At 35.9% G+C, this 23,964-nt stretch overlaps 1 protein-coding gene across 1 annotated transcript in view; it reads right to left on the bottom strand.

The window, feature by feature from the left end:
* Positions 1-1,010: 1,010 nt before the first annotated feature.
* LOC143046885 (uncharacterized) overlaps positions 1,011-23,964 on the bottom strand; it is a 132,393-nt gene continuing 109,439 nt past the window's right edge. The window contains exons 17-27 of the mRNA XM_076219942.1: positions 23,341-23,571; positions 21,896-22,343; positions 19,910-20,055; positions 17,488-17,718; positions 15,178-15,348; positions 14,007-14,167; positions 12,436-13,081; positions 11,882-12,014; positions 5,522-5,775; positions 1,574-1,748; positions 1,011-1,066 (exon numbers count right to left, since the gene is read on the bottom strand). Coding sequence (XP_076076057.1) covers positions 1,044-1,066; positions 1,574-1,748; positions 5,522-5,775; positions 11,882-12,014; positions 12,436-13,081; positions 14,007-14,167; positions 15,178-15,348; positions 17,488-17,718; positions 19,910-20,055; positions 21,896-22,343; positions 23,341-23,571 — 2,619 coding nt within the window. The 3' untranslated portion in view covers positions 1,011-1,043. The remainder of the gene's footprint in view (positions 1,067-1,573; positions 1,749-5,521; positions 5,776-11,881; positions 12,015-12,435; positions 13,082-14,006; positions 14,168-15,177; positions 15,349-17,487; positions 17,719-19,909; positions 20,056-21,895; positions 22,344-23,340; positions 23,572-23,964) is intronic.

Here is a 23,964-nt window from a genome sequence, read left to right on the forward strand (position 1 = left end):
TTAGTAATGGTTGTCACAGATACTAACAGTGTTTTGTAAGTCACTAAATGTCTTCCAAAAATAAGATGTCCGAAACCTACAAATGCCATGTAAACAATAAAAAACAATATTAAACAACCAAATAAATCTTTAGCGACATGTGACAAAACTGTAGCCAATTGTGTAACTCGTGTACTATAATTTAAAACTCTCATTAAACGAATTGTTGTTAAAAAAATCAACATTGCTATCACAACATTTAACATTTCATCCCATGTTGCTAGGTGACCAAAATTAACAAATTTGTATATATTTTTGTGGAAAGCATCCATGCTTTTGTTAATCATCACACATCTACCCACGTACATAATAAAACCAATGAAAAATAATATAACTATGAATAAATCAAAAACATTCCACATCTCTTTCAAGAATTTGACACGCTCTTTACAAATGGTTATAATCATTCTCACCATAAAAAGAATGAAGGACAAAAGTATAAAAATCTCACACATAAACACGAGGAGGCCATAACTACCAACATGTTGGTAGGGTCTAAAAAATTGAATGGATGGAGTGAGTAAAACTCCACCAACCTCGGGAAACTCACATAAAAAGGATAAATATACAAATAAATTCTCATTAACATTATACAATGTGAATTCTGTAAACACAGCTCGAGTTTTTCTATCAATCCAAACATATTTGTATAAGTCAGTCAACATCTGTTGCGATATTTCAAAGTTAACTCCAAAGTCAGCTAAGTATCCACCACCACTATATGTGGAATGTTGTCCTGTAGTGGGTAGTCCCCAGATATCTACTGCCGAGGAAAACTTCCATGCTGCTGATGTTATATTATAGACAGCCTCATCTCTGACACATGGTCCACTCTCCCAACCAACACAATAACTTCTGTCATCTTCTTTCACCAGTGAATATTTATCATAGCAAGTTATATCATTGTCCCAAAACTGTACAGGACAGTTGACTGAAAATAGACACAAAATCAATTAACGAGGGGGAGTGTTGTGACATTTAGTATAGCAAGTTATATCATTGTCTCAAAACTGTACAGGACAGTTGACTGAAAATAGACACAAAATCAATTAACGAGGGGGAGTGTTGTGACATTTAGTATAGCAAGTTATATCGATTTCCTAATCTTTACATGACTATTAACAAAAACCAGATACATCAATAGCATTATCTGTACCAATCCTACTTTAGCAAATGCATAAATAACATTAACTGTACCAATCCTACTTTAGCAAATGCATAAATAACATTAACTGTACCCATTCTATTGCAGGATATGGTGATTAACATCATCTGTACCAATTCTAATGCAGCAAACACATAAATAACTTGTATTGCACCAATTCTACTGCAGCAGATGCATGATAACTAATAAATAATAATTTGATTGACCAAGCTGCTCCAGATGTGTGTTATTCATAGTCAAAAGTTTTCACTATATTTGTCAAGAGGGGAGTGTCAATTGTCATCTTCTGTAACAAGGATTTTTTTCATCCTAACCAGAGCTTTGTACATAATCTTCACTAAATAATTGGTTCTATTTTGAACAACTTACTTTCTACAGCTCTAACTTGCCGTAATCTGATTGGTCCTAATCTGAAGTTGACCTGGTCCTGTAGGTATTGTCTGTAGTAGGCTGTCAGGTTGTGTGCGTAGTAAGATTGTTTAGGAAACACAAAGGGGACCAGTGTATCACTCAGCCAGCTGTAAAAATCTGCAGTTGATTTTACCTTTAATTATAAAATCTTGACTTTAAATGAATCATGGTGTAAGGTATATGAAAATGAGACAACAGATATTATAAACTCATAAAACACACAAGGTCAACACATGGTGTCAAATTTTAACTAGTATTCATACTAATGTTAAGCTCTCGATTGCCAACATGTACAATTAGTGTTAATACTTTGTGTCACATTCTTCATTAACAGCAGTTAATGTTAATACTATAGGCCAAGCTTTCCGTGTGAATACTATAGAACAAGCACTTCATCCAGAACAATTAGTGTTAATACTTTATGTTAATCACTCATCCAGCAACATTTAATACTATATTTCAAGTACTCCATTAAAAACAATAAGGGTAAATACTATGTGTCTGAAGCCCTCATTCAACAAGTCAGTATTACTATTTTTTGTCAATTTCTCTATCAACTACAATAAGTTTTAAATCTTTTATGACAAGCTCTTATTCAACAAAAGTTAGTGTAAACAGTGGCGGATCCAGAGGGGGGGGTTCCGGGGGTGCGCACCCCCCCTTTATTTTGGCCGATCAATGCATTTGAATCGGGACATATGTTTTGCACCCCCCCTTTGCCCTGGGCTAGCACCCCCCCCTTTCGAAAATTCCTGCATCCGCCACTGGTGTAAACACTATATGTCAAACTCTCTGTCATATGTAGTCTCAAAATTCAAAACGAAAAGAGTTATTTCTATTTCTTTCAAATTAACTTATCAGTATCTATTAATTTTATTTTTTTTAGATTTAATCCCTCATTTTTTTCAAAGACAATGTTAGAAAATTATCCACTTAGAAGCTGGTAAAAAAGAGTTGGAGGATAACAAGGGGACAATGAAAACTCATGTCTAAAAATAAATTAACCATATGACAATAAACAAGTCAACAAAAACACAAACATATTTAAAACTAGATGTGTCAAAGCGACACGAATGGCCCCGTCCCAAAAAGTTGAAAAATCTGCAATTTCAATATAAACACATGTGGACACTAACATGATTGTAGACTCACATATCAACTAGAGGCTCTAAAGAGCCTGTGTCGCTCACCTTGGTACATTTGTATATGTGAATATTCAACAAAGGACACAGATGGATTCGTGACAAAATTGTGTTTTGGTGATGGTGATATGTTTGTAGATCTAACTTTACTGAACATTCTTGCTGCGTACATATATCCCCATCTATAATGATTGGCCCAGTAGTTTCAGTTAAAAGTGTTAGTAAAAATTTACAAATTTTATGAAAATTGTTAAAAATTGACTATCGATTCGTCTGAAATTTTCAGGGCAGATAGATCTTGACCTGATAAACAATTTAACCCATGCCAGTTTTCCTCTTAATGCTTTTGTTTTTGAGTTATAAGCCAAAAACTGCATTTTATCCCATGTTCTATTTTTAGCCATGGCAGCCATCTTGGTAGGTTGACCAGGTAAACAGACACAATTTTTAAACTAGATACCCCAATGATGATTGTGGCCAAGTTTGGTTTAATATGGCGCAGTAGTTTCAGAGGAGAAGATTTTTGTAAAAGATAACTAAGATTTACGAAAAATGGTTAAAAATTGACTATAAAGGGCAATAACTCCTAAAGGGGTCATTTGACCATTTCGGTAATGTTGACTTATTTGTAAATCTTATTTTGCTGAACATTATTGCTGTTTACAGTTTATCTCTATCTATAATATTTTTCAAGATAATAACCAAAAACAGCAAAATTTCCTTAAAATTACCAATTTAGGGGTAGCAACCCAACAACAGGTTGTTCGATTCATCTGAAATTTTCAGGGCAGATAGATCTTGACCTGATAAACAATTTTACCCCATGTCAGAATTGCTCTAAATGCTTTAGTTTTTGAGTTATAAGCCAAAAACTGCATTTTACCCCTATGTTCTATTTTTAGCCATGGCGGCCATCTTGGTTGGTTGACCGGGTCACCGGACACAATTTTTAAACTAGATACCCCAATGATGATTGTGGCCAAGTTTGGTTTAATTTGGCCTGGTAGTTTCAGAGGAGAAGATTTTTGTAAAAGTTAACGCAGGACGACGACGGACGACGACGACGACGGACGACGACAGACGCCGGACGCAAAGTGATGAGAAAAGCTCACTTGGCCCTTCGGGCCAGGTGAGCTAAAAATCAGCTCAAAATCTGGAGGGGAATAGAGAAAAAATCCATATAACTGTGATTTTCAATAATTTATCAAAGTCCAAAGCCCGTAATTTCGGCAAAAATTAGTAAAGCAGAAAGAAACTTAAACTTGATCTGTAACTCATCATGGTTAACTCACATACCAAAAATCAGCCCAATATCTGAAAGCGTTTAGAAAAAAAGTCCGTATTACTGTGATTTTCAACAATTTCTCATAAGTCCAAACCCCGTAATTTCGGCAAAAAATTAGTGGAGCGGAACGAAATTTAAACTTGATCTTTAACTCATCATAGTTAACTCACATACCAAAAATCGGCCCCATATAGGATAGGAACTCCTTTAACGGCTAAAACTGTACCACTTTTACCACTTTTACATCTAGAAATTGACAATGAGGGTCGGTTGAAAACAAAACTTTACGACAAAAGAGATGATTTCAGCTTTCCAATTGTGAACTTTCCATTTCTAAGTAGCAACATTCCAGCAGCACCTGCATACGGGGTATATATCTCCCAATTGATACGATATTCCCGTGCTTGCATTTCCTATCATGATTTTCTTGATAGAGGGTTACTGCTAAGAAGGAAGCTATTAAACTAAGAGTTCCAAATGGTGAAGTTTAAATCACCCCTTCGTACATTTTAGGGACGCCATCACGAGTTGGTTGACCGTTATGGAATAACCGTTTCACAAATGATATCGGATATGTTCCTTACGTCGTAACTACAATCCCCTTCCCTTTCATGAATGTGACCTTCCGAATTAGACTATTTACCGGAATTGTAATCACATAAGCAACACGACGGGTGCCACATGTGGAGCAGGATCTGCTTACGCTTCCAGAGCACCTGAGATCACCCCTAGTTTTTGGTGGGGTTCGTGTTGTTTATTCTTTAGTTTTCTATGTTGTGTCATGTGTACTATTGTTTTTCTGTTTGTCTTTTTCATTTTTAGCCATGGCGTTGTCAGTTTGTTTTAGATTTATGAGTTTGACTGTCCCTTTGGTATCTTTCGTCCCTCTTTTACTATGAAGTTTTGAAAAAAATTGTATCCTAGAATGGAAAGTTCATATGCACTTCTATTATTTCAAAGGTCAAAATATAGGGCTGTGTGGCATATTTTCAATGTTTATATGCCCTGAACTTCTAAGAGTTTAAATGAACATGAAATTTCTTAACTACCTCTACATTGACTTTAAGATTACCACAGATTTCAATATGACCAATATGCATATGTATATTTAGTGGTAACATTCCCAAGATATGTCTCTATGAAATGAAACACAGAGAAAATCAAAACGGAGTCTCGAATCAAATGGCAAAATCCCGACTAGGTACAGGCATTTTCTTATGTAGAAAATGATGGATTGAACATGGTTTTAGAGCTAGCTAAACCTCTCACTTGTAGGCATATCCAGTTATACTGGTGGTATTCATTGTATTTCACTTTATAAGTACAGATTATGTGATAAGCCTGTGATAAGTTTCATTTGATGGTGTCACAGTCAAAGAACAGAGGACGACATTGTGGTTACAAAAAAAGGAATTTTATATGTATACAAATCCTTTTTGCTTAGCAGTTACTTTATTACCACACACTAAGAAATCTTACATTTTCAAACCTGATTGAGTCCCATGATATAACGTCCTTGTTACTGATGACCAATTGTTGCTCAATATGTTGTTTGGAGTAATACCATTGTACATCACGGTTACTGAAGCTGATTAGGTACAGGACAGTAAGAAATACAGCATACAGTATTAACTCTGTAAAGATGTGCTCTGCCTTTAATACTGCCTTTCTCTGTACCTTCAGTTTGGAAACAATCTCTGGATTTAATGGAGAAGACTCCTTCCTAAAGGTATCTACAAATAAAGGCTCACATTCATAACATTTCAGGTTTCCACTTATAAAAAAGGTAAAATTGAGAATGGAAATGGGGAATGTGCCAAAGAGACAACAACCCGACCATAGAAAAAAACAACAGCAGAAGGTCACCGACAGGTCTTCAATGTAGCGAGAAATTCCCGCACCCGGAGGCGTCCTTCAACTGGCCCCTAAACAAATATATACTAGTTCAGTGATAATGAACGCCATACTAATTTCCAAATTGTACACAAGAAACTAAAATTAAAATAATACAAGACTAACAAAGGCCAGAGGCTCCTGACTTGGGACAGGCGCAAAAATGCGGCGGGGTTAAACATGTTTGTGAGATCTCAACCCTTCCCCTATACCTCTAGCCAATGTAGAAAAGTAAACGCATAACAATACGCACATTAAAATTCAGTTCAAGAGAAGTCCGAGTCTGATGTCAGAAGATGTAACCAAAGAAAATAAACAAAATGACAATAATACATAAATAACAACAGACTACTAGCAGTTAACTGACATGCCAGCTCCAGACTTCAATTAAACTGACTGAAAGATTATGATTTCATCATATGAACATCAGGCACAATCCTTCCCGTTAGGGATTTAGTATCATACCATCATAACAAATAAGAGAAGAACATAACCCGTGTCATGCCAACAACTGGTTTTTGAATAAATGTGTTTAGTTCTGATGCAAAGACCCTATAAGGTGAACACTTAATAAAGGTAACTTTTTCTCCACCTCTCTCTCAACATGCGGTGAATGTGATGATGCTCATAAACATACAAATGATGTTCACTAAAACCAAAGTTTTGGAGGGAAATGCAACAAACTCAAAAGCGGTCTACTGTTTTGTAGTGTTAGGTTCATTTTTCTTTAATGTATTTTTCATATAATTTTTTATTTATGCATTAGAAGTAATTGTTGAAACTGCATATATATAATTAGATTTGAAAAGGAGCACTTCTATAGAAGTATATTGTATTTTTTTACTACAGACTTAAGCAGTGCATCAGATCTGGGACTCAATACATTTATCTATTAGCCCCAGATTAAGCAGTGCATTAGATCTGGGACTCGATACATTTATCTATTAGCCCCAGATTAAGCAGTGCTTTAGATCTGGGACTCAATACATTTATCTATTAGCCCCAGATTAAGCAGTGCTTTAGATCTGAGACTCAATACATTTATCTATTAGCCCCATATTAAGCAGTGCATTAGATCTGGGACTCAATACATTTATCTATTAGCCCCAGATTAAGCAGTGCTTTAGATCTGGGACTCAATACATTTATCTATTAGCCCCAGATTAAGCAGTGCTATAGATCTGGGACTCAATAGATTTATCTATTAGCCCCAGATTAAGCAGTGCTTTAGATCTGGGACTCAATACATTTATCTATTAGCCCCAAATTAAGCAGTGCTTTAGATCTGGGACTCGATACATTTATCTATTAGCCCCATATTAAGCAGTGCATTAGATCTGGGACTCAATACATTTATCTATTAGCTTCAGATTAAGCAGTGCTTTAGATCTGGGACTCAATACATTTATCTATTAGCCCCAGATTAAGCAGTGCTTTAGATCTGAGACTCAATACATTTATCTATTAGCCCCAGATTAAGCAGTGCATTAGATCTGGGACTCAATACATTTATCTATTAGCCCCAGATTAAGCAGTGCTATAGATCTGGGACTCAATACATTTATCTATTAGCCCCAGATTAAGCAGTGCTATAGATCTGGGACTCAATACATTTATCTATTAGCCCCAGATTAAGCAGTGCTTTAGATCTGGGACTCAATACATTTATCTATTAGCCCCAGATTAAGCAGTGCTTTAGATCTGAGACTCAATACATTTATCTATTAGCCCCATATTAAGCAGTGCATTAGATCTGGGACTCAATACATTTATCTATTAGCCCCAGATTAAGCAGTGCTTTAGATCTGGGACTCAATACATTTATCTATTAGCCCCAGATTAAGCAGTGCTATAGATCTGGGACTCGATAGATTTATCTATTAGCCCCAGATTAAGCAGTGCTTTAGATCTGGGACTCGATACATTTATCTATTAGCCCCAAATTAAGCAGTGCTTTAGATCTGGGACTCGATACATTTATCTATTAGCCCCATATTAAGCAGTGCATTAGATCTGGGACTCAATACATTTATCTATTAGACCCATATTAAGCAGTGCATTAGATCTGGGACTCAATGCATTTATCTATTAGCCCCATATTAAGCAGTGCATTAGATCTGGGACTCAATACATTTATCTATTAGCCCCAGATTAAGCAGTGCATTAGATCTGGGACTCAATACATTTATCTATAACCCCAGATTAAGCAGTGCTTTAGATCTGGGACTCAATACATTTATCTATTAGCCCCAGATTAAGCAGTGCATTAGATCTGGGACTCAATACATTTATCTATTAGCCCCAGATTAAGCAGTGCTATAGATCTGGGACTCAATAGATTTATCTATTAGCCCCAGATTAAGCAGTGCTATAGATCTGGGACTCAATAGATTTATCTATTAGCCCCAGATTAAGCAGTGCTTTAGATCTGGGACTCAATACATTTATCTATTAGCCCCAGATTAAGCAGTGCATTAGATCTGGGACTCAATACATTTATCTATTAGCCCCATATTAAGCAGTGCATTAGATCTGGGACTCAATACATTTATCTATTAGCCCCAGATTAAGCAGTGCTTTAGATCTGGGACTCAATACATTTATCTATTAGCCCCAGATTAAGCAGTGCATTAGATCTGGGACTCAATACATTTATCTATTAGCCCCAGATTAAGCAGTGCTATAGATCTGGGACTCAATAGATTTATCTATTAGCCCCAGATTAAGCAGTGCTTTAGATCTGGGACTCAATACATTTATCTATAAGCCCCAGATTAAGCAGTGCATTAGATCTAGGACTCAATACATTTATCTATTAGCCCGAGATAAAGCAGTGCTTTAGATCTGGGACTCAATACATTTATCTATTAGACCCATATTAAGCAGTGCATTAGATCTGGGACTCAATACATTTATCTATTAGCCCCAGATTAAGCAGTGCTTTAGATGTGGGACTCAATACATTTATCTATTAGCCCCAGATTAAGCAGTGCTTTAGATCTGGGACTCAATACATTTATCTATTAGACCCATATTAAGCAGTGCATTAGATCTGGGACTCAATACATTTATCTATTAGCCCCAGATTAAGCAGTGCTTTAGATCTGGGACTCAATACATTTATCTATTAGCCCCAGATTAAGCAGTGCTATAGATCTGGGACTCAATAGATTTATCTATTAGCCCCAGATTAAGCAGTGCATTAGATCTGGGACTCAATACATTTATCTATTAGCCCGAGATAAAGCAGTGCTTTAGATCTGGGACTCAATACATTTATCTATTAGACCCATATTAAGCAGTGCATTAGATCTGGGACTCGATACATTTATCTATTAGCCCCAGATTAAGCAGTGCTATAGATCTGGGACTCGATACATTTATCTATTAGCCCCAGATTAAGCAGTGCATTAGATCTGGGACTCAATACATTTATCTATTAGCCCCAGATTAAGCAGTGCATTAGATCTAGGACTCAATACATTTATCTATTAGACCCATATTAAGCAGTGCATTAGATCTGGGACTCAATACATTTATCTATTAGCCCCAGATTAAGCAGTGCATTAGATCTAGGACTCAATACATTTATCTATTAGACCCATATTAAGCAGTGCATTAGATCTGGGACTCAATACATTTATCTATTAGACCCATATTAAGCAGTGCTTTAGATCTGGAACTCAATACATTTATCTATTAGCCCCAGATTAAGCAGTGTATTAGATCTGGGACTCAATACATTTATCTATTAGCCCCAGATTAAGCAGTGCTTTAGATCTGGGACTCAATACATTTATCTATTAGCCCCAGATTAAGCAGTGCTATAGATCTGGGACTCAATAGATTTATCTATTAGCCCCAGATTAAGCAGTGCTATAGATCTGGGACTCGATACATTTATCTATTAGCCCCAGATTAAGCAGTGTATTAGATCTGGGACTCAATACATTTATCTATTAGCCCCAGATTAAGCAGTGCTTTAGATCTGGGACTCAATACATTTATCTATTAGCCCCAGATTAAGCAGTGCTATAGATCTGGGACTCAATAGATTTATCTATTAGCCCCAGATTAAGCAGTGCTTTAGATCTGGGACTCAATAGATTTATCTATTAGCCCCATATTAAGCAGTGCATTAGATCTGGGACTCAATACATTTATCTATTAGCCCCATATTAAGCAGTGCATTAGATCTGGGACTCAATACATTTATCTATTAGCCCCATATTAAGCAGTGCATTAGATCTGGGACTCAATACATTTATCTATTAGCCCCATATTAAGCAGTGCATTAGATCTGGGACTCAATACATTTATCTATTAGCCCCATATTAAGCAGTGCATTAGATCTGGGACTCAATACATTTATCTATTAGCCCCATATTAAGCAGTGCATTAGATCTGGGACTCAATAGATTTATCTATTAGCCCCAGATTAAGCAGTGCTTTAGATCTGGGACTCAATACATTTATCTATTAGACCCATATTAAGCAGTGCTATAGATCTGGGACTCGATACATTTATCTATTAGACCCATATTAAGCAGTGCATTAGATCTGGGACTCAATAGATTTATCTATTAGCCCCAGATTAAGCAGTGCTTTAGATCTGGGACTCAATACATTTATCTATTAGCCCCAGATTAAGCAGTGCATTAGATCTGGGACTCAATACATTTATCTATTAGCCCCAGATTAAGCAGTGCTTTAGATCTGGGACTCAATACATTTATCTATTAGCCCCAAATTAAGCAGTGCTTTAGATCTGGGACTCGATACATTTATCTATTAGACCCATATTAAGCAGTGCATTAGATCTGGGACTCGATACATTTATCTATTAGCCCCAGAATAAGCAGTGCATTAGATCTGGGACTCAATAGATTTATCTATTAGCCCCAGATTAAGCAGTGCTTTAGATCTGGGACTCAATACATTTATCTATTAGCCCCAGATTAAGCAGTGCTTTAGATCTGGGACTCAATACATTTATCTATTAGCCCCAGATTAAGCAGTGCATTAGATCTGGGACTCGATACATTTATCTATTAGCCCCAGAATAAGCAGTGCATTAGATCTGGGACTCAATACATTTATCTATTAGCCCCAGATTAAGCAGTGCATTAGATCTGGGACTCAATACATTTATCTATTAGCCCCAGATTAAGCAGTGCTTTAGATCTGGGACTCAATAGATTTATCTATTAGCCCCAGAATAAGCAGTGCATTAGATCTGGGACTCGATACATTTATCTATTAGCCCCAGATTAAGCAGTGCATTAGATCTGGGACTCAATAGATTTATCTATTAGCCCCAGATTAAGCAGTGCTTTAGATCTGGGACTCAATACATTTATCTATTAGCCCCAGATTAAGCAGTGCTATAGATCTGGGACTCAATACATTTATCTATTAGCCCCAGATTAAGCAGTGCATTAGATCTGGGACTCAATAGATTTATCTATTAGCCCCAGATTAAGCAGTGCTTTAGATCTGGGACTCAATACATTTATCTATTAGCCCCAGATTAAGCAGTGCTTTAGATCTGGGACTCAATACATTTATCTATTAGCCCCAGATTAAGCAGTGCATTAGATCTGGGACTCAATAGATTTATCTATTAGCCCGAGATAAAGCAGTGCTTTAGATCTGGGACTCAATACATTTATCTATTAGCCCCAGATTAAGCAGTGCTATAGATCTGGGACTCAATAGATTTATCTATTAGCCCCAGATTAAGCAGTGCTTTAGATCTGGGACTCAATACATTTATCTATTAGCCCCAGATTAAGCAGTGCTTTAGATCTGGGACTCAATACATTTATCTATTAGCCCCAGATTAAGCAGTGCTTTAGATCTGGGACTCAATACATTTATCTATTAGCCCCAGATTAAGCAGTGCTATAGATTGGATGTTTTATCAGTTAATGTACTTTTCCATACCAATAAAATAAGACACAAGTGAAGTTGCTTTCTTCTTGATTTCTTCCAGTAATAATTCCTTGTTGTATACAACATTCTTCTCTGGTTTTGCTCTTCTGGAGATGTAGGCAAAAACTGTAGCTATCACAATTATCTGAAATTAGGGGGAAAATAGGTTTTAAAACAAATTATCACAGAAAGATTTACTTTTAATTCTGAAGATCATATTATAGTATCATAAGGATTAGACTTTTTATCAGATTTTATAACAAAATTTTAATGACTACAGCATCTGTTGTTCGATCTGCTAGTCAAATGTGTTTTGTTATTTTTTGAGTCTTTTGGAAAATGTTGTTTTTGCTATATTTAAATGCGTTTAAAATGTGAACCAAGAATTAAAAGGTTCAACAAAATGAAAATTTTCTGTAGGTTTAATTGCAGACTTTGGCAAAACCTCATAATAAGACATCCACAAAAATTCTATTTATTCTCAATCGATGAAAATCAGTACCCACAAAAATATATGAATCCTTAGTATTTATTTATTCAATGTCTGAGATTCAATGACGACCTACCTTTAATGGATCCATCACAAACATAGATTCAAAGAATGAGAGGAAGAAACACAGAAGCCACTCTTCTGACTTAGTCTTGCCCCATTCCATACTATACAATATAACAAAGAATCCAGAGAGGACTACAGCAGATACAACTAAAGCCCAGGCTATGATTTGACATCCCCATGGTAATGTACGTTCATGTCCTCCATTAGATATTGTCAATCTCTCCATGTCTGACATGGCTTTGTCTTTCCTCAAGTGACAAGATTTTCTAAATAAATATGTTATTATTAACATCACTGGAATTGTTAACAACAAACTGATGAAGGATATATAAATCCCAGCTAAACTGAAGTTCAAAGGTCCTAATGACACCTGACTGGACTTTGTACCCTGGCCATAAAACAAAGCATTAGATATCATGGTCAGGAACAGGAGTGTCAGACAGCAAGCCAATCTTTGTAGTCGAGAGAAATTACTTGGTTCTGGGCGGAGTCCAACTGACAACCAAAGATGGCTGTCTGTAGTATTTTCTCGTGTCTGCTCGTTGAAAAGAAAAGAAAACTGTTTGGTGTCTTTAGTATCCACCACAGGTATGATGCTCTGTATTTTACCATCGTCATGGTCCAATGACAGCCACTCGTTACACAGGAACAGATATCTAAAATATAATTATTATATAATCATAGTCTATTCACATATATATCTGTTTATTCAAACTAAGGGTCAGCATTTACTATCAACGCTCATTATTAAGCTGTGACATTTTCACAAATGTGGTTCAATTTTCAGGGTATGAAGTGAGATTCATTTTTCCATAAGCACACCCCTTAAATCCTTTTGTGGTAAAAAAAAATGTTTTTTTCACACAATAAGTTCTTTGAAAATTTTTAAATACTTTGAATACATTTAATAACTTCCTAGTTATTGCATATTTATTCTATGGTCCTCTACTTTCCAAATCAACACTACTGGTTTTAAGTTCAGTCACTTGTTAAAATTAGTAACATGTCCAAAACAGGAATTTTGAACCATAAGTGGTCTAATCACAAACTTACATGGAAACAAGGCCTAAGGGTAAGACTTGTTACAATTTCTTTTAAAGCATGGGAGACATAAATACTGTTTTCTCCTTAAAGCATATATTAGTATGAAGTGTCAAACACATAGTGGAAGTTTACTATTTAGAATATCCAAAACTCATCTCACAACACCACACTTTAATTTTTACTGTTGTCATGACAACAATAATTCTTTTATGATTTGCATATTAGGGAATAATTGGACTAGAAGGCTTCCGGTTTTGGCTCTTGATGTTGTTTATTTTTCAATAGAGAATGTTGACAAAACTACATTTTGCAAGGTCAATTAAGTGACAAAAATATACAATTTACGTGTGATAGAGGTCATGAGTTGTCTACAATTTAAAAGGAATTATAATAAGGATTAGGCATCTTTTCAAAGGAATTTATTAGTGTATAAACTGGACCAAGTCACTTTTATTTGTTTGTGAGTGAATTGGTTGAATTTGTTCACCAATATATTCCTATAAAATAATCTAATAACAACTTCTGTCTTATTATTACCTTTCCTCTGTCTGTACATCTTCTAACAGGACTTTATTTAGATACCATGAAGCAGCACCACCTTTCCCGGAATTATCATGCCATATTTGTAAGAATGCAGGACTGTGTATTTGTTGGGCAACACTCATTACAAATCTCCTAGTACTGCCTATCCCAAAACCCTGTAAAATAAAATGACTATGTTCTTTGTCCAAACCTTGTAAATATATATGACTTATCTGATTATTATCAGCCAGTTATATGCTAAACAGTCTTTCTTTTACTTTAGCTGAACATTTATCAGCAATATCCTATAAGAACCAAAAACAATAATCGTTCAAATACTCAACACAATTTATATTTCACTAATTTATGTGATTTAAACATCATGGAGAAATAAACCTAACAATACAGAAAGTAAACAGCTGCACAATGAGTGAATGGTACACCCTTACTGTGAATATTGAAATTGTTGAATGAATAAAATGGGGTATTTTGAGGGCATTTAATCTTATGTTCACAAATTCCAACAATTAAGTAAAGGTTTCAATGAATCAATTATAAAGCAAACTATGGTTATGGTACAATATGTATAAAACTAGAGGCTCCAAAGAGCCTGTGTCGCTCACCTTGGTCTATGTGAATATTAAACAAAGGACGCAGATGGATTTATGACAAAATTGTGTTTTGGTGAGGGTGATGTGTTTGTACATCTTACTTTACTGAACATTCTTGCTGCTTACAATTATCTCTATCTATAATGAACTTGGCCCAGTAGTTTCAGTGGAAAATGTTAGTAAAAATTTACAAATTTTATAAAAATTGTTAAAAATTGACTATAAAGAGCAATAACTCCTTAGGGGGTCAATTGACCATTTTGGTCATGTTGACTTAATTTTAGGTCTTACTTTGCTGTACATTATTGCTGTTTACAGTTTATCTCTATCTATAATAATATTCAAGATAATAACAAAAAAATGGCAAAATTTTCTTAAAATTACCAATTCAGGGGCAGCAACCTCACAACAGGTTGTCCGATCCATCTGATAATTTCAGGGGAGATAGATGTTGACCTGAACAACTTTGTCCCATGTCAGATTTGCTCTAAATGCTGTAGTTTTTGAGTTATAAGCCAAAAACTGCATTTTATCCCTATGTTCTATTTTTAACCCTATTATATCATACAAATTACCTTATTTTGTCCATCATCCAGATATCTAACCTCTGTTGTTTTTTTCTCCCCAGAAATCACAAATCTGACATTAGATTTAGTCCCTGCATTTCTATTCAATCCTGTGTATACAGTTACCATATATAGATATTCATCTGTCGGGGCATTGTCAACTAAATAGGAGATGGCCCACTACAAGAGAAACAAAAACAGTGCAAAATTATGTAATACTGTGAACCTGATGAGCTCCTGAAGGGCTATTGGTTTTTAACAAGCAGATTTTTCATGTTTCTTTTACTTGTCATATCACTTTTATGTACTATGAATTCAGAAATTATTGTATGCATTTGTTAAATTGATCTTTTTTTAAATGGACATCAATGCTAATTATATTTATGATTTCACAAAAATCTGCATGCAGAGCAACACATACATAAATGACAATATAACCTTTGCCTTCTAAATAAATGTCATATCTGATACATACCTGATATGTATGACAACTCTCCAGATATATGTGTCAACTCTCAAGATATGTGTCAACTCTCAAGATACATGTCAAATCTCAAGATACATGTCAACTTTCAAAATATGTGTCAACCCTCAATATAAGTGTCAACACTCCAGATAAGTATCAACTCTTAAGATATATATCAACTCTCAAAATATGTATCAACTCTCAAGATAAGTGTCAATTCTCCAGATACATGTCAACTCTTAAGATACATGTCAATACTCTAGAAATATTTAAATCTCAAGATATATGACAACTCTCAAGATATGTGTCAACTATCAAGATATATGACAACTTTCAAGGTACATGACAACTCTCAAGATACATGTCAACTCTTAAAATAGATGTCTACTCTCAAGATATGTGTCATATCTCAAGATATGTGTCAACTCTCAAGATATGTGTCAACTCTCGAAATATATGACAACTCTCAAGATATATGAAAACTCTCAAGATAAGTGTCAACTCTTAAGACAGATGTCAATACTCCAGATATGTGTCAACTCTCCAGATATATGACAACTATCAAACTATATGTCAACTCAAAATATGTATCAACTCTCAAGATACATGTCAACTCTCAAAATATGTCCACTCTCAAGATACATGTCAAATCTCAAAATATGTGTCAACTCTCAAGATAAGTGTCAACACTCCAGATATGTATCAACTCTCAAGATACATGTCAACTCTCAAAATATGTATCAACTCTCAAGATATGTGTCAACACTCCAGATATGTATCAACTCTCAAGATACATGTCAACTCTCAAAATATGTATCAACTCTCAAGATATGTGTCAACTCTCTAGATACATGTCAACTCTTAAGATACATGTCTGTAATCCAGAAATGTGTCAACTCTTTAGATATATGACAACTCTCAAGATATGTTTCAACTCTCAAGATATATGACAACTCTCAAGGTACATCTCAATTCTCAAGATACATGTCAACTCTTAAGATAAATGTCAACTCTCAAGATATGTGTCAACTCTCAAGAAATGTGTCAACTCTCAAGATATACGACAACTCTCAAGATACATGTCAACTCCTAAGATATATGACAACTCTCAAGATAAGTGTCATCACTCCTGACATGTGTCAACTCTCAACATATATGACAACTATCAAATTATGTGTCATCTCTCAAGATATGTGTCAACTCTCAAGATATGTGTCAACTTTCAAGATAAGTGGCAACTCTCAAGATAAGTGGCAACTCTCAAGATATATGACAATTCTCAAGGTGCATGTCAACTCTCAAGATACATGTTAACTCTTAAGATAGATGTCAACTCTCAAGATATATGACAACTCTCAAAATATGTGTCAACTCTCAGGATAAGTGACATCACTCCTGACATGTGTCAACTTTCAAAATATATGACAACTATCAAATTATGTGTCAACTCTCAAGATATGTGTCAACTCTCAAGATACTTGTCAACTCTCAAGACAAGTGTCAATACTTCAGATATGTATCAACTCTCAAGACAAGTGTCAATACTTCAGATATGTATCAACTCTCAAGATACATGACAACTCTCAAGATATGTGTCAACTCTCAAGATAAGTGGCAACTCTCAAGATAAGTGTCAACACTCCAGATACCTTCCTCCAACTTTATTTTTTTTCTAACTTAGGAAGTTTCCCTTAAAATACCACAGTCTCTAGACAGTTGGGTCAAATCTCCCATTTTTAGAAAAAATCTCCTGGCCTACAGTTGGCCAATCTATAGGAACAGCAATATGTTACTAAGATTTGTTTCCTTTTGAAATCATTATTTAAGTATTGTTAAAGCCTTGAATACCGTACCTTTTCTGGATCTTTTTTGTCTTGTCTGACAGCCCAGATAGATACCAGAAGAAACAAGACTATAATGCTGATTACAGTGAACAATACAGCTGAGTTACTGATGTCAAACTTAGAGAACACGGAACCGAAGTCAATGGTGTTTGGTGGCACGTAGAACGTTGTGGCAAAGTTATTCCCTGGTGGATTACTACATAAACAGACAGTCTCATTTACTGTTGACTCTGATGAAGGCTTAAATTACAGACAGAAAAAATATATAATATTATATTCACAAATTGCATTTAGTTAAAACTTGAAATATAATCATGCAAGCATACTATATGAAATCCCAATATGAAGGATATTTCAGAAACCATAATTTTATCTCTTAATTTTCTTCTGTGGGAGTAAATATTTAATAGATGTTCAAAAGGAATAACCTATTCATCTTTTTTTTAATCGACGTTTTGTAGATGAATTAAATTCCATTTTTTTCAAAGCAAGTTGATTATCATTTTCTTTATAAAATGGTTGATCTGTATCCTACTTACTTGAAATGAGGTGTTCTTTTATATTTGTCTTATCGCTACCTACCTGACAAGATGTTTTCTCCCATTGCTGTGCCACATCGTCCCACACACGACACCCTGTTATTAAGTTATCTCTACCTACCTGACAAAATGTTTTCTCCCATTGTTGTGCCACATCGTCCCACACACGACACCCTGTTATAAGTTATCTCTACCTACCTGACAAGATGTTTTCTCCCATTGTTGTGCCACATCATCCCACACACAACACCCTGTTATAAGTTATCTCTACCTACCTGACAAGATGTTTTCTCCCATTGTTGTGCCACATCGTCCCACACACGACACCCTGTTATAAGTTATCTCTACCTACCTGACAAGATGTTTTCTCCCATTGTTGTGCCACATCATCCCACACACGACACCCTGTTATAAGGTATCTCTACCTACCTGACAAGATGTTTTCTCCCATTGTTGTGCCACATCGTCCCACACACGACACCCTGTTATAAGTTATCTCTACCTACCTGACAAGATGTTTTCTCCCATTGTTGTGCCACATCGTCCCACACACGACACCCTGTTATAAGTTATCTCTACCTACCTGACAAGATGTTTTCTCCCATTGTTGTGCCACATCGTCCCACACACGACACCCTGTTATAAGTTATCTCTACCTACCTGACAAGATGTTTTCTCCCATTGTTGTGCCACATCGTCCCACACACGACACCCTGTTATAAGTTATCTCTACCTACCTGACAAGATGTTTTCTCCCATTGTTGTGCCACATCGTCCCACACACGACACCCTGTTATAAGTTATCTCTACCTACCTGACAAGATGTTTTCTCCCATTGTTGTGCCACATCATCCCACACACGACACCCTGTTATAAGTTATCTCTACCTACCTGACAAGATGTTTTCTCCCATTGTTGTGCCACATCGTCCCACACACGACACCCTGTTATAAGTTATCTCTACCTACCTGACAAGATGTTTTCTCCCATTGTTGTGCCACATCGTCCCACACACGACACCCTGTTATAAGTTATCTCTACCTACCTGACAAGATGTTTTCTCCCATTGTTGTGCCACATCGTCCCACACACGACACCCTGTTATAAGTTATCTCTACCTACCTGACAAGATGTTTTCTCCCATTGTTGTGCCACATCGTCCCACACACGACACCCTGTTATAAGTTATCTCTACCTACCTGACAAGATGTTTTCTCCCATTGTTGTGCCACATCGTCCCACACACGACACCCTGTTATAAGTTATCTCTACCTACCTGACAAGATGTTTTCTCCCATTGTTGTGCCACATCGTCCCACACACGACACCCTGTTATAAGTTATCTCTACCTACCTGACAAGATGTTTTCTCCCATTGTTGTGCCACATCGTCCCACACACGACACCCTGTTATAAGTTATCTCTACCTACCTGACAAGATGTTTTCTCCCATTGTTGTGCCACATCGTCCCACACACGACACCCTGTTATAAGTTATCTCTACCTACCTGACAAGATGTTTTCTCCCATTGTTGTGCCACATCGTCCCACACACGACACCCTGTTATAAGTTATCTCTACCTACCTGACAAGATGTTTTCTCCCATTGTTGTGCCACATCATCCAACACACGACACCCTGTTATAAGTTATCTCTACCTACCTGACAAGATGTTTTCTCCCATTGTTGTGCCACATCGTCCCACACACAACACCCTGTTATAAGTTATCTCTACCTACCTGACAAGATGTTTTCTCCCATTGTTGTGCCACATCGTCCAACACACGACACCCTGTTATAAGTTATCTCTACCTACCTGACAAGATGTTTTCTCCCATTGTTGTGCCACATCGTCCCACACACAACACCCTGTTATAAGTTATCTCTACCTACCTGACAAGATGTTTTCTCCCATTGTTGTGCCACATCGTCCCACACACGACACCCTGTAGTAGTAGCCAAGACAGAATATTCTATAACAGTAGTATTTTGCACCAGGGCGGACCTTCTCTTTCTGGATGTTGCAGTAGAATTATTGTCTAAAAATAGAACGAAAGGGGAAAACCTAAATCAAATGACTTATGTTGTTGTGTATTGAATCATTATTTTTAAAAATAAAAAATCAAGGAACAATATGAAACAACATGGTTTTTAATTTTGTATGTCAGATGCATGTTTTTACATCAGATGGGGCTTCAGTGGCCAAGTGGTATAAGTAGTCTAACTACTGTATCACTCGCCAGTCAGCACTGAGGCTGTGAGTTCGAATCATGCATGGGGCAGGTGCACATAACTCCAATCTTAATTGATTAGGATTGTCAGTTTTCCTACGAAAGATCAGTAGTTTTCTCGGGGCACTCGAGCTATCTCCACCAATAAATACTGACCACCATGAAATAGCACAATAGTGTAGAAATTGACATTTAACACCATACATGATCTACAATCTATGATATAAAACATAATATATCACTGTCTTATCAATTTGCATTTCATTGAAAGATTTTCAAAACCATAACATTTTGTGAAGTTATATAATTGACCTTTTGTAAAGCCATATACCAGTCCAAACATTGACCTTTTGTAAAGCCATATACCAGTCCAAACATTGACCTTTTGTAAAGCCACATACCAGTCCAAACATTGACCTTTTGTAAAGCCATATACCAGTCCAAACATTGACCTTTTGTAAAGCCACATACCAGTCCAAACATTGCCCTTTGGTAAAGCCACATACCAGTCCAAACATTGACCTTTTGTAAAGCCATATACCAGTCCAAACATTGACGTTTTGTAAAGCCATATACCAGTCCAAACATTGACCTTTTGTAAAGCCATATACCAGTCCAAACATTGACCTTTTGTAAAGCCACATACCAGTCCAAACATTGACCTTTTGTAAAGCCATATACCAGTCCAAACATTGACGTTTTGTAAAGCCACATACCAGTCCAAACATTGACCTTTTGTAAAGCCATATACCAGTCCAAACATTGACCTTTTGTAAAGCCACATACCAGTCCAAACATTGACCTTTTGTAAAGCCACATACCAGTCCAAACATTGACCTTTTGTAAAGCCACATACCAGTCCAAACATTGACCTTTTGTAAAGCCATATACCAGTCCAAACATTGACCTTTTGTAAAGCCATATACCAGTCCAAACATTGACCTTTTGTAAAGCCACATACCAGTCCAAACATTGACCTTTTGTAAAGCCATATACCAGTCCAAACATTGACCTTTTGTAAAGCCATATACCAGTCCAAACATTGACCTTTTGTAAAGCCACATACCAGTCCAAACATTGACCTTTAGTAAAGCCATATACCAGTCCAAACATTGACCTTTTGTAAAGCCACATACCAGTCCAAACATTGACCTTTTGTAAAGCCACATACCAGTCCAAACATTGACCTTTTGTAAAGCCATATACCAGTCCAAACATTGACCTTTTGTAAAGCCATATACCAGTCCAAACATTGACCTTTTGTAAAGCCATATACCAGTCCAAACATTGACGTTTTGTAAAGCCATATACCAGTCCAAACATTGACCTTTTGTAAAGCCATATACCAGTCCAAACATTTACCTTTTGTAAAGCCATATACCAGTCCAAATATTGACCTTTAGTAAAGCCATATACCAGTCCAAACATTGACCTTTTGTAAAGCCACATACCAGTCCAAACATTGACCTTTTGTAAAGCCACATACCAGTCCAAACATTGACCTTTTGTAAAGCCATATACCAGTCCAAATATTGACCTTTAGTAAAGCCATATACCAGTCCTTACCTAATGCTCAGGTTTACCATTAGCCTTTGAAATCATCCATAAATTATCTGATACTGAACCTCCATCCATTAAGTGTACAAACCTGAGGTTATAAATATCCCGATATAAACTAGAGTTGCCTCATTGTATACTCCTCCACTAATTAACAGACTAAATGATTCAGTAGACGCCCAATGTCCAGAGTCTACCGTCTTCTTTAAATCATACACCGTCTCAGAGGGATGTACATCTTTCTGTACATAAACAACATGTTGGAGAGAACTATCTGCTTTATCTATACCCACTATGATACTGTCCTCGGGGTTCCTCCAATACATCTTATACATGATCTCCTGACTAAAATCTCCATCGGAGGGGATGGCTATCTGGACTGTCAGACCATTAGATGACCCCACAGAATTTTGGAACTTGAGTATAGAAGGTACGACCATGTTTTCACCATTGCTTATTGACACAGAGACGGTCTTAGAGGAAATAAATTTAGACTCTGTTTTATCCCAGGAAAATGGATTGTTCTCAAATACTGTTATCTGTAATAGATAGTATCTAAAGTTAGAATAGATAATTTGATAGGGGGGCTCTAGATCTGGTTATTGAAATGGAGGATCAGATTGGTTTACTGTACGACTGGATATAGACTTCAAACTATAACAGGACACAATTCAAAAGTAAATTACTGACAATATAAGTGACATCCTGCTGGTGTTTGTAAGTTTTTCTTCTAAAAATATTTGCTTTCCAAGATAAAAAAAAAAAAATAAAAAAAATGGGAGACAACTATGATAAGTATTCAAAATTCTTAATGATTAATCCACTGATGAAAACCTAAGTAAAGCATACCTAACTTAAAGGAATAACTCTATGAATACCTATGATGTTTAAAGCTTTCGTTGTATTCATCTTTTTTCTACTTTTCATGAACATAAAGGTTAGTTCTATATTTTTTTAAGAAACAAATCTATTCACATGCATTCAATGCAATGAAGTTATTCTACAACTCCATATTAGGATCTCACAATGTATAATTTTCATAAACACCTGATAGAGTATTAGATTATTTGTATCCATATCCAAAAATGTAATTGACAAGGGACAAAACTCTGGTATGAACATCCTCAAATGAGTCGCTCACAATGTACAAAGTTCTACAAATATCAAACTATTGGGAAAAATCAAGCATGTAAGAGGAGTTGTATCAACTTTTAAATAGTATTAAATATTCTTATTAGTGCAAAAGGTCATAACTCTTTGATGCCCTACATATATTTGCGCATCATGGTAGGAATTCATATGTACAAAAGTTTGAGGAACGTCTAACTAAGCATGTAGGAGGAGTTGCCTCCCTTAAGTACTTATTGAATATAAATCTTCTCCTTGCACATCTTCATTTTAGGATTTTATTTATACAAAGTTTTATGTATTAAGCATTAATTTGGACAAATATACAGACTGATTTGCATATTGCCAACATTTGTTTGAGAGGTACATAAAAAGAAAATAACTTGACAATTGTGTATTTGCCCAAACCTGAACTTTCTGTTCCTCAGCAATATCAATACTAGATGTAGTGAATTGTAAGTCGACTGAGTCCTGAGAAATGCCATCTTTCAATATATCTGGAATAGTCTTGTTATCCATACTGGTACTAATACCCTCTTTCTTCACATAGACTGGTAACTGTTTCCTGTGATTCAACATTTCTAATATAGTCCCCAGGGAGGTCAACGATTGGAATATTCCTGGGGTCTCATTTTGTACCTACAAAATAACATTTCTAATATAGTCTCCAGGGATGTCAAGAATTGGAATATTTCTGGGGCCTCATTTTGTACCTACAAAATAACATTTCTAATATAGTCCTTGGTGATGTTAAGGATTGAAATATTACTGGGGTCTCATTTTGTACCTACAAATTTATATTTTCATTTGTTGAAACGTATGTTATTATACATCCTATCTAATATTTGAGTTTGAGCCTTTCTGATAAAAGTGAATCCAGAAAAGTGGTTTGAATATACCAAATCTATAAAGCATTATATGTTGACTGCTGTACCCCAATTTTTGAGATTTTTACATATTATGTCTGTTTGATTTGTTCACACACTGCTTACAAAATAATGGAATTTAATGCAACTGTCATATAAGTTAGAG

The sequence above is a fragment of the Mytilus galloprovincialis genome, chromosome 9 (assembly GCF_965363235.1).
Source record: "Mytilus galloprovincialis chromosome 9, xbMytGall1.hap1.1, whole genome shotgun sequence".
Classification (NCBI taxonomy): Eukaryota; Metazoa; Mollusca; class Bivalvia; order Mytilida; family Mytilidae; genus Mytilus; species Mytilus galloprovincialis.